This window comes from Pseudopodoces humilis, chromosome 8 (genome assembly GCF_049639895.1).
Source record: "Pseudopodoces humilis isolate 2021_Gansu_Grassland_sample_001 chromosome 8, ASM4963989v1, whole genome shotgun sequence".
Lineage (NCBI taxonomy): Eukaryota > Metazoa > Chordata > Aves > Passeriformes > Paridae > Pseudopodoces > Pseudopodoces humilis.
In genome coordinates, this window is record NC_142207.1 from 9,150,349 (window position 1) to 9,162,529 (window position 12,181).

At 45.1% G+C, this 12,181-nt stretch overlaps 1 protein-coding gene across 1 annotated transcript in view; it reads right to left on the reverse strand.

Moving 5' to 3' along the window:
* LOC102099204 (TGF-beta receptor type-2-like) overlaps positions 1–11,420 on the reverse strand; it is a 29,981-nt gene extending 18,561 nt beyond the window's left edge. The window contains exon 1 of the mRNA XM_014249220.2: positions 11,221–11,420. Coding sequence (XP_014104695.1) covers positions 11,221–11,272 — 52 coding nt within the window. The 5' untranslated portion in view covers positions 11,273–11,420. The remainder of the gene's footprint in view (positions 1–11,220) is intronic.
* Between the last annotated feature and the right edge of the window lie 761 nt (positions 11,421–12,181).

The following is a 12,181-nucleotide window of genomic DNA, read 5'->3' on the forward strand; positions in this document are numbered from 1 at the left end:
CCTTTTTTGGGTTTAAATCAGCACCACCGTTTTGTGTTTAGCCTGGCAGCCCCATCCCGGGTCACCTCCCTTCCTTCCCACTCCCAGGGACCACCAGTGAAACACTCTCTCTCCTCTACATGCCACTGCTGTGGTAAATAATCTGTGGTAAATAATTAATCACCTAATCTTGCTCTTTTTGTTTACAGGACCGTTATGATTTTACGAAGTTCTCGGAGGAACATTATTGGGGTGAGGTAATCCCTTACACAGAAGCAGATCCAGCTGGAGCTGGGCGTGCGAGCACGTGCCTGCCTTGCCCCTCAGGACGGGGTGAGCTGCCCTCCCTGCCTGGGTGTGAGCTCTGCTTCGTGGTAGACCCTTGCCATCACACACATTCTGTCTTCCAGGCCTCCACACATGCCACAAGCATTTTTCCTAATCACATTTATCATGCACCAGCACAACCCTGCATCCCCCCAGCGCTGGATCAGATGCTCCACTGATGCCTGGCCCGGCTGGGTTGGTGACACTGACTGAGATACTGTTCCTCTTCCCAGACTGGGTGATGTGTTTTATATTATTTCTCTTGGATTTATTAAGCATTATGTAACTGGCTAACCAATCCCGCATGCGATGCAATCGTGGCTGATTTCATGTCAGTGGAAAGTAAACAAAGAATTGCTCTGAAGTGGCTAAACTGAAATTCATTTCCACATGCAGAGCAATTCCTGGAGGATCTTTCCCATCTCCTCACAGTTAATTTGCATCCAAGCTCTCATGCAACCCATTAAAAAAGAGTTATGGAAAAATTGCACATGCAACATGACAGTGTGTTATGAGGAAAAATTATTAAGATGAAGTTTATTTTACTTAAATATTTTAAAGTGAGTTTGTTGATTTCTCCTGTGCCTTGAAATGTGTAACATTTGCCTATTTTTTGTCTTTCAGCTGGGGAACTCAAAATGTGAAAATTACCCACCAAAGAAAGCTTGGCATTAAAGTTTGCGAAATCAAGCAAGCCAAACCTGCAGTCCTGAGGTCCTGAAGGCCAGCAGAACCCAGCCCAACATGACAAGGTAGGTGTTCTGCCTTTGCTGAGCTTTGGAAGGACTGTAAATATCAGGTGAGGCAAAAACTATACCCCCATTAGACTCTGAACTCAAGCTATTTTAGGAGCACTTGCTTTCTGGTGTCACAGACATCTTTCCCATTAACACCAATTTGGATCCAGAGTCGCTGAGCTGAGGATGGTGGGACATGGAATGGATAAAGCAGTAGTGGCTTTGCACTATTTCATTTGTTTTTTTCACTGTCTTTGAAACTTTCAGCAATCTCTGAAAGTGATGTGTGTGTTTCTGGGTCCATTTCACTGACACATTTCACTGAAGTATCAGTAAAGTTGGTGGTTGGGGGTTACCTGGCTGCATGTTATTTGCATTATTTTTCATTTTTTTCCCTAAGGCAGCCCAGCACCTGCTTCAGCTGGGCAAGAAGCTAAGTCCAATTAAGCTGAAATGCTGTATTAGACCTGGCAGAGCTCATGGACCATGTAACATCTTTTGCCAATTGCTGGGCTGGAATTTGAAGATTAAGGTGACACCAAGCTGTGATCCAGGGCCAGATGAGGGTGGTGAAGAGGCAGGGTGGGATAGCCCTGAGAGCAGTGCTGGTGGGAGAGCTCACAGCTCCATGTGGGTGTCACCACTGCACCTAACCTTGTGCTGACTTGCTAGATGACGAAAGCTGTCCTAAAACAAAGAGAAAACTCAAAGAGAGGGGGTTGTCCCCTCTTCTGGAGGCTAGTTTATTCCTTTGTGAGATGAGCAGGGATGCTCTACATCCTTTCTTGAAAAGACACAAAGGAGGGTTGAGGATTAGAACAGAAGCTTAGCACAGGAATCCCTCACATTGCCCAGGACAGCAGATAAAGAGGGGGATTTTTTCACTCCCTACCTGCTGGATGTTGTGGGTCACTGTGTAATTATGGCCAGTATCTCCAGAGCCATGACCAGGCCAAGCAAAATCTTCCCTGGCAGACAAAAGCAGGTGTGAGTTTGCCTGGTAATACCTGCACTTATCCCTTTAGGCATTTGTCAGCTGCTGGGCTATGATTGTCAGATGAGGGGAGCTAGGACACAAACCAAGTTTTGCAGCCATCCTGTGTCTGAAGGTGCAACCTTTTTTGGCAGCAATGCCTTCATTGCACCTGTGTCTCCATTTCTTTCTGCTTCCTGTATTCTGCTGTCCCTTCCACCCTGTGTTGCATTGGAAAAGCCTAGAGAGAGCAAACCAAGCCAGCAGCACAGGAGTGCCTGGGAGGGAAAAAAACCCACAGCCAGGGGTCAGTCCAAGAGAAAATCGTGGATACAGGGTGGTGACCTTCACCAGCATCACAGCATGGCCCCACTGCCACAGCAACTCCCGCCAGCCCAGACAGCACGCGAGGGAAAAGCGCCATTCCTCTTTGTCAGATGGAAAGCAAAGCAACTTATTCAGGGTCTGAGGAGGTGGGGAAATGCTGAGTTTCAGCAGTTCATAAGTAATTATAGCAGCTCTGCCAGCACCTCTGCTTATCTGGGGCCTTGCAGGGTGAGGCAATGCATTATCAGCACATCTGGGTCTCCTGGGCTGCCAGTGGGGTTTGCAGAGGGCTAAGCTGGCACATCCCCAGTGGAAGTTGCCTTCTAAGATTGGGGATTTGCATGCCATGTTTTCAGAGGTTTCCGAGATTTCAGCCCTTTGAAGAGCACTTAGCAGCGTTTTGCAGGGTATTGACTAAATTCTTGTCTTAAAAATAAGTCCATTCTCCCACCTCCCACACTGCCTAGGAGCAGGAGTCACCGCCTGGCCACGCACTGGTGGTTTGAGCTCATCGTGTTGCAAGTTGCTGCAGAAAATGCTGAGGATTTTAGAGCACTTTTAGGACTGAGAACTGAATGGCAGAATGCAACAACAAACCAAATCCACTCTGCTGTTCCCATCATTTTTGTTGCTCTTGTTTTTGCAGAGGCATCAACAGACTATCTTATATCCCAATTAACTGCAGCTTCTGCAGCTCATTTGCAGATGCAGCAGTCATGAGTCCCCTCTTTTACACAGAAAAAGCAGCAAAAACAAAACAAAAACCAAGTAGCAAAAACATGCGAGCTGCAAGTCAGTAGCAGACATTGCTCTGCCTAGCTACTGCCATTCAAGTAAAACTACTGTGCAGCAGTCAGGGCTTTTTTACTATTATCATCATATTATGCTCTGAAATTCAATTTTCTGTACATTCTTCAGGCTCTGCATGAATCCTGGATCTCTGTGAATAGATGGAATTGAAATTGAAGGATACCATCCAAATAGGTAAACACGACAGAAACATTATCTGGGTCACATTTGGGCAACAGGGTTCATTCTGTTTCAAGTGCAAATGGGTTACTGATGATTTAGATGAACTTCCTGAGGAGTGTTTGAAATTCCTGGCACACATTTGGTTTCCCATCTGCTAGAAGGTCTTTGATAAGCCCACAAAGACACATTGGACTGGAGCTGCTGCTCTTCATCTCTGCTTGGACTTCTTATGATTGACCAGTTTGCATTTTTTTGCATTTGTATTACTTTGATTCCCAAGGAGAAAAAGAGTTTGCAAGGGACTGTGAGACAAGCTGCTGGGGCAGAGATGCTTTGTGAACTCTCCTTCTATATGCTGTCATCAGCTTGTTCCAACACTGCCAGTTCTTTATGTCTGCTAAAATTATTATGTAGAGTCAAATTTTGTCCTTGTTTAGGCCAGATCTAACAGTAATTAAGTAATTTGTTCTATCAGAGGGAACTTGAAGTTAGCCTGGGTTACAGATGCTTAAAACTTTCTGCCTTCTCCTGAAGTGTGCCATGTTTAGCACGTAAATAAATGGTGTGTTCTTCTCTTCCATGCCCTTCTTCACCTGTTAAAAAATACCTTTTAAGGAGCTTGTGTTGTATCTTACCAAAACACACTGCCCAGTAGGGTTGAATTCAAATTGAATATCATCCAGTTTGTAAAGCAGAAGAAGAGAGCTATGGTAGGGGGAACAGGGTTTAGAAAGGAATTTTTTTCAGAACCAAGAGTCCTGTTGACAGAGCCTGAAGTGCTTTTCCTTCGCACAAGGAAGTAATGGGAGCTTGTGTGCCTTTGCAATGCCTCTCAAGAGATCCCTCTTGCAGGAGAAGGAGAAGGTTCCCACAAGTCCCAGTCCCTGGGCAGAGCTGCAGCACAGCTCCAGGGAGACTCACTAGCTGGGGGAGATGAGGTTCAGGGGGAAAAGCTGCTCTTCCAGCATGGAAGAAATGACAAAGCGGGGAATGTTCTCTCTTCACCATCTCCTGCTCCAAGATCTCATCATTTTTCAGTAGTGCCCTGTCTTTTCAAACCAGCATCCTGCCTCTGGGCACCTTCTGAGACATGCCACAGTCTGAACATGCTGAGCAGCACTTCTGCCCAAGAGCTGCCTCCCAGGCCACAGCCTGCTGCAGAGCTGATAGCCCTGGCAAGGGTGAAAGGGAGGCTCAGACATGAGGATGCTGCTCTACAAACAGGTGAGGACATGGCACATGTACAAAACCATAGTAAATGTTTGCTGAGACCTCACCCCCAAGTTAATTGCTTCTGCCTCTGGTGGGAATGTCTGCATTTTCTTCTACTGAATGCCTTTTGACATATTAAAGGCATGGCAGGAACTCATCCCAGGGGATCCATTGGTCTTATTTCTGTGGATGCTTGTACCCTGGGTCTATTTGAAGAAGGATGATTCATTCAACTGCTTGAGCTTATGGGTCTGTATGTCACTTCCCATTGTAAGAAGAAGGGTCTCGTTTGCTAACATGGACTGGGATAATTTTGGGATAGATCTAGCATGGAAAAAATGCTTTACACAGCAAGACAGCGGCTGATTTGGTTTCTTCCATGCTGGATGCTGGTGTTTAGAGTATCCAAGGCAGGAAGTTTTATCAAGCAACATCAAACAGATGTTCCTCATCGTGTTCCAGCTACATTGACTGGCAACCTGCTCAGTCAAACACTCGAGGGGGACACAGGCCTTCATTCTACATAGACAGCAGTTTATTAAACTATCCACCTGGAAACAGCAAAGGATCTTTTAAAAGAAATATCTGTACTAGTGTTCATTGTAAATGCACCAGAAGCACTTGTAGTCATGGCACTCACAAGAACCATTTCCAGGAAGGGGCCTGAATTACTGATTTTGCAGGAAAAGGAAAGAAATTTTTCTCTGGATTTTGATACCTGCTGGTCATGGTATGAACTGGCAACATTTTCTGATGGGGTGCATGGTGAATTATGGCACTGCAGGATACATCTAAGCATTCTGGTTTGGGATGGCTGAAGGCAGAAGGGATCAGTATCAAAATCCCAGGGTTTTCCATTGTTGATATAAAGCAAAGGCCTCTCTTAGTGGCCAGGAACTTCAGCAGATGCTTCTGGGCCTTCCAGATGCAAAGATGTGTGTTGTTCTCAGGGGGAATACCTTCACAGGGATGTTACAGGAACTGAAGACATTAGGAGAGATTTGGATAATGGGACAATATCAGACATCAGTGGGTGTCAGCTCAGGTGATTGCTTCAGGGCTCTGCCCTGCCTGGACCCCAAAGCAGGGCAATAAACCAGCCCTATTTGCTGGCTGCTGTGGCTGTGCTTGCTGCCATTGCTAGCACAAGCACATCTGCGCTGCTTTGCATGCAGGGTGTGCATTAGGGGGTGTTTGATGGTCCTGGAGGCCTGGACTCTCCAGCTCCAAGGCATGGCCAGAGGACTTGCAATCGTGTGCCACACGGACAGGACAACAGCTCTTTGCAGGCTGAGTGAAGGCAGTCTGGAATTTCCTTCAGAAACCTTCATGCCTCACCAACACTGAGTCTGGAGCTGTGGTGGAAGCTGCTGGAGACAGCTTTCTTTGGACATCTGCTTATCCAGAAAGACCAGAGGTTTGGGTCCAGTGGAAAGTAACTGACATGGAGCTAAAGGGAGCATCTCCATCCATGGTGTGGGAAGGTGAGAGGTCTTCCCACAGGCAGAATGTGCCCAGTAGGATGCTGCTTCAACTACTTTGAGAGTTGTGGCCCACTTTGAGAGAGGCACAGGTGGACTTGGAGCACAGGACCCTGCAAAGTGGCACTTGGCAGCTGCCACTGCTGGAACCACACCTCAGCCCCCCACTACAGCTGGAATTGCACATCAATGCCCCAACTACAGCATGCTCAGGCTGATTGCTTCAAAACACTCATCTCAAATAGTGATAAGGTCCTTAAAAAAAAAAAATCTCAAATCCAAATAACCCTGTGCAGTCCAGGGTAGTACTTGGGTTCAGACACGTCCTTGGGCTGCTAGAGCCCACACAGGCCATAGCCCTCTGTGCAGTACAGCCCGGCAGCCTGCGGTCACAGCTGGACACATCAGTGACCCACATGCCATGATGCATTTGCTGTAGCATAAATCAGCTGTCCTTTGTTCCTGGCTTATCAATGGGAAGGAAAACACTGCAGTGCCATAGCTACATGAAAGGTTAAGTCTTGGAGCCTCATAATTGGGCTGCAAAGGGGATTGCACGATAAGCAGGCTCTCCCACTTCTCCCAATATTTTGACAGTTACCAGAAGCTGGCAGCAGAGTTTCAGCCCTACATGGGATTATAACAAAAAGATGAACCAACTGAAAAAGAAGAAATATGACTCTGATGGACACTACAGATCACTTCCAGAGGTAGGATGACAAGAATTGACTCTGAATTCAGGGATGTGCATGCAAGCAGGGCCAAGACATCTTTCAGCCACTCCTTCACTTCCTCCTGAAGATCCCTAAGGAAATTTTATCCCACAGTTGGGGTCCAGCATGGACATAATGTAGGTTTGATAGGGCAGGCAGCCATCAGTGGTGTTATCTCCCTTCTGCACGGAGGCCCCTTCCAGCGCGAGGCTTTCACTTGGCACACGGCACTGAACTCGGGATGTGAAAAGAGCAGAGTATGTGGGAGCTGCTGATTTTGTCTCCTTGGTGGGACTGTTTTTTTTGATAAAAGGATCAGATGTTACACTTCCTTGAAAACACGACAGTCTATGGGAGAGTTCATTAGTTTATGGCAAGTTGCAGCACTGTGGAGCCTGGCTGAAAGCAAATGTTATTGCAAAGAGTTATCACTAAGGGGAGAGGAAAACAATGTCCTGAGGAAATAAACTCGACAGAGCAAATCACTGAGCAATATAAAGCTGTGGAGTACAGGCAGTAGAGCAGAATTCTTTCCCAGAATAAAAGCCCCCAGTCACCTGTTTTTAATGCCAGTGTTTGCTTTCTGCATATTCAGTGAATACAGGGGATACATCTGTCCAGAATTCTGTCTCTAATGGGAGTAACAAGTATCATGATTGCAGCTGGCTGAACTTATTTACTACTAATATACAAAAATGTCTTTGTGGCCATCATTAAATAGTGATAACACCAGTTAAATACCAGTGAACATCAGTTTTGTGTTGGTTGTTTGGGTTTTTTTGTTAGAAAATTGTGTTTTAATTTCAAGTTGTACAGAATATTTCAATAAGTACTTCTTTCCACAAAGCCCCCTATTAAAATACAGAGTGAAGCTTTACTGATGACTAGCCTGTCTCAAGTCTGAGAAAAGCTGGAGAGGCAAGGGGAGAGGAAATACCAATTTTCATTCATCTCACACAGCTGTACATTGCCATTCTTCTTAACCTTCAGTTAATATAATTCATACCAAGGACTGAAACCGTAGCATCAGATTTGGAGATGTGTAAAGGTGAATTGAAAATAAGCCGTCACTTTCCTTGCTGAGTCTCATGGCACTTGCAACATTGCAGAGCATTCCAGTTCTGCATTGTCAGGGTTTTTATTGTGTTTTCCATTTTTATTTCCTAACTGGAGAATTTGCTGCAGCTTTGTTCTTATTTAGCCTCATGGCAGGATGCAAAAGTTTCTCCTTCAGGCAGTGGGATCCTGTGCCTGCTCCCAACCCAGCCACCTACACCAAGCTCTGGCAGCCCCTTGGAGTTATTTGAGGGTGGTGGTTTCTTCCTTGGTGTTTTGGCTGTCTTAAATTAATATGAGAGCAAAACATAGTGCAACTTTACATGGATTGTTATAATCAGCCCTGCAGCCCTGTGTCCTGGGATGAGCAGTGCCCACCTCCCCATGCTGTTTAGCCTGGGAGGAGAGGTTTGCTCTGCTGCTCTGGCTTGTCCTTGGACGCACAGAGCTCCTGTCTGCAAATGCCTGTGAAATGGAGAGTGACTCCTCCTTCGTCTTTTTCCTCCCCTCGTTCTCTCACCAGCTCAGGTTTGACCCAATGTTCCTATATTTTGCATGCAATGGTGTTGGGATGCAATCCCAATAGATCTCCTGCCTAAGGAGCGGGCTGGCGTTTTGGTGGCATTACAACCTCTGGTTTTAGCTCTGGTGACCTCAGAAATAAGAGGCCAACTTCTTGAACAAGCTGCCTGAGGAGCCTGGGATAGGTCAGAGATTTCTTGAGCAGATCAAAAGCCAGAGATGCTTTTCTGACAGCCCTGGAGCTCCCTGTCCTGATTTATGAATTCTATATGCTCTATATATTTAGCTGAAGAGGCTCACTGGGGGAACAGTTTTTGCAAGCAGGAAAGAGAATGTGACTTCAGAAAGCCACCATCTACCAGGAGATAACCCCTCAAAAGCACTCTCTGTAGAGCCAGCAACCATGGCAAAGGGAGACGAAGAGACTTGGCAAGAAATGTCAGTATATTTTAGTGGGCCAGCATTTTGAACAGGAGACCAAGTTTTGGGGAAGTAGACTCAAACCCCAGGAGCTGGGAGCTCTAGACTTTCAGGTAGCAGATCTGCAACCTCACCTCATTTCAAAAATCTTCTTTCTCTTTCTTTGGAACCTCACTAGAGCCTAAGGGTTGTTTTGTCCCAGTCCAGGTAAGTCCAGGACTGCACCAGCTCTCTGTCCTGGAAGGATTCTCTTCTCCCCTGTGTGAGAGTCTGTGTTAGCAGTGGTGAAACTACAGCTCCTGTCTTCACCTTCTGCTGAGAAAGCCATGTAAAAATGCTGCCCTCCAGCTGGCACTGCCACCAAGGAGAAGTTTAAGGGTGGATACTTTGAAGCCTTGGTAGGGCCAGCCACGGAGAATTAGGGAAATTAGCTGAATTTCAGTATTCTGTCAGACTGAAGCCCTTTTTCCCACTGCATATGAACAGAAATGGCTAGATGTGCTGTGTGATGGCAATTCAGTCATGCTGGGAATTAAAAGCATGGACAGGCAGCATGGAGCACAGGCTGGGGTCTCTGCTGCCCTGGGGTGAAGTCTTAGGGACAGCAGCAAGGTCCGTACAAATGCTCAGCTGGAGTTATTCTGGGATAACAGAAACACAGTCTGAGCCATGTTCTCCATGGCAGGTCTTAAATCTCTGTGCTAAGAGGAAAGGACTTTGCTGCTGCCACCAAGCCAGCACTGTCACTCTTTAAAGAGAGGCTGGGTGAGTGGTACGATTTGTTGCTTGAAGAACAGATGAATGTGCATATTCTGCCAATCTGGGGATCTAGCTCTTCCCTTCTCTTTTAATGCCAATGCGAAGTGGGCTACTTGGGTACTTTTACTTTCTCAGAGTGACTGTAGGGTCAATCTTAACACTAAATGCAAAGGAAGTGGATGTAGTTCCAGAAAACATCTATCACTGGTGAGCTGAATCACAGAGAGCAAGCCCTGGCATATTTTTTTTACCCTGTGCAGAGGCAAATTTTGTCATCATATCACTCATATAACCTTTCAGATGAACTTAGTAATCGTGATATGTTTTGGTTTGGCTTCTTTCAGATTAAAACCTTGCCTTTCAGAAAAAGGAAACCATAAGTTAAATAACTCCAGAATTAGGTATTTCTGAAGGATAATTAGTGGTCTTCTTTCTTACCAAAAACAACCCAAGACTGTGCTTTAAATAATAACTTGTAGTAATTCCTGCTCCAAATGTGATTAAGTTAGCAGGATGTTATCAGCATAGCATCCTACATTTTAAGCCACAGTTTCAAGTATTATCTACAAAAATTAATACTATAGATCTCTGTAACCTTTTGAAAAATCAATCAGATTCTATGTCTTAAATCTCTCCATCTGTTTCTCTCTGCTTCAACAGTTGCACCCATGGTTTTGTTTGCCTACACACAAATTACTGACCAATCATACTTTTATTCCCTGGTCTTGTAGATAGGGGGACCCATGTAAAGTGAATGCAGATACAGATCCCTGCCCCCAGTGATTTCATTTGGATGAAAGAATACTGGAGTTATAATCGACCTCCTTCATAACTTTGAACAAAATGGAATTTCAGTTGCATTGAAATTTCTATAGCAAGGGCAACAGGTCTGTGTTTGTAAGAGTTCACTTTAAAATGCAGTGTCCATGCAAATATATAAATATATGCTTTGTAGGGATTATGCCTGTATACACATACATAGACTCTGTATATACAGATAGACACACACACATACTTAGGAGATGTGTATATAACACTCACTTATATACAAATCCATTCCCTGTTATGAAACAATCATCAAGATATAAACAAGAAAAAGTTAAACCATGGATGGGCACGTTTTCAAGTGCTGCTGGAGGGTTTTATCTACAGTATTGAAGAAGTGCTATCAAAACTGAAACAGGGCACTTTCTACAAAGAAATCTTTACATAAGTGCTGGAAAGGTTTGCCGAATGACCAGATGTTGTTGCAAAGACACTCTTCCTCCCCCTCTCCCCACTTCTTTCCTTCTTTAATAGTTCGATTAATTCTGCACATAAACCAGGGCTGATAAAAGTTCTAAGCTGCAAACTTCACCACATCTGGACACTGTCGGAGCCAGATCGTTCAGCGGTGCACTTCAGTTGCTTTTAATCTCCCTCAATAAAATAAAAACTTCCAACAAGTAATGCTGACCTATATATATTTTTGCACTGTAAACACTGACATCTGCGAGCTGCTCCAAGTGAGCACACAGCACTTTCCACCAAGCAATCGCTTGCCCCTCACCCTAAGAGAAAAACGCAGCTCACGCAGCCATAGCAGAGTATTCAGCAAAACTCTCTGCTATTTCCAATCCTCTGGCTAATTGCTGTCAGGGGAGAAATCAAAGATTAGCTGTTTTGCTGGAGGAAGGAAAAATAAACAACCTCTCTGAGTATGTTGCTTAACATTGCCTGACCAGAAACATTTTTCTACTCACACAAGGAGAGCAGCAGTAAGGCAAGCACACCCGGTCTCCTCCAGGACCCCATTTCTGGATCCCACCGGCAACCAGAAGCCCAGCTTCACGGCGTTGACCACCTCATCCTCCCTCGGTGGAGCCAGTCTCCTGCGTTCCTGCTGTCAAGCCCGGAGCCCCTCTTTGCGAGGCTCCCGGCTCGGGCTTGCCGGGAAGGCGGATCCAGCCGCTCAAGCCCAGCTGTGCGTGGGGTCCGCCCAGGAACTGCAGTTTATGAACAAACTAAGCCTGACTCTCCTCTCGGAATATATACAAATATGAGAGGGGGGAGCTGGGGGAAGAAGTCAGGCTCTGAGAAAAGGAGTTGGATGATTTTTTTTTTTATCCCCTTGATGTCAATGCGGAGCTGCTCCTGGCTCCATACGGCCCAAGGATCTTTGAAGGGGACCTAAAAGCCTGCTGCATGAATCTAATCAAAAAGGCATGGGTACTCCTGCATGAGCCTTTCATCTGAATAAAGGACGAAAGGTAATGCCTCAATATGCTGAGCTGCCATTAATTCACTACTTTCCCCCTCTATTTTAGAAATTATCTTTTAAATAAACTTCAACAGGCTATATTTTTAATAGGCACAATTAAAAGTTTTGGGGCAGCTTTTTCAGAAAGACCACATCAATGTGAGCTTAGCCTAAAATAGGTGCTTGCAACCCATTAAAGCAGCAGGATTTAAAAATATATGTTTTCCTGAATCAGGGCCTAAAATAATAACATAGAGCATTTAAATATTTGCTTTCTCCCCAAGATTTCTAACTGCTCTGCAAAAACTTGTAAGAAATATTATCCCACTTCTAAAAAGGAAACTATGAAATGTAGCAGAATTCTGACTTGCCTTGGTTGTTAACACAATAAATCAGTGACAAAAGGAGGAGTAAAATCCTCAAATATTTGCCCTATGATCTGCCCAAATCCTTCAGATAAATGT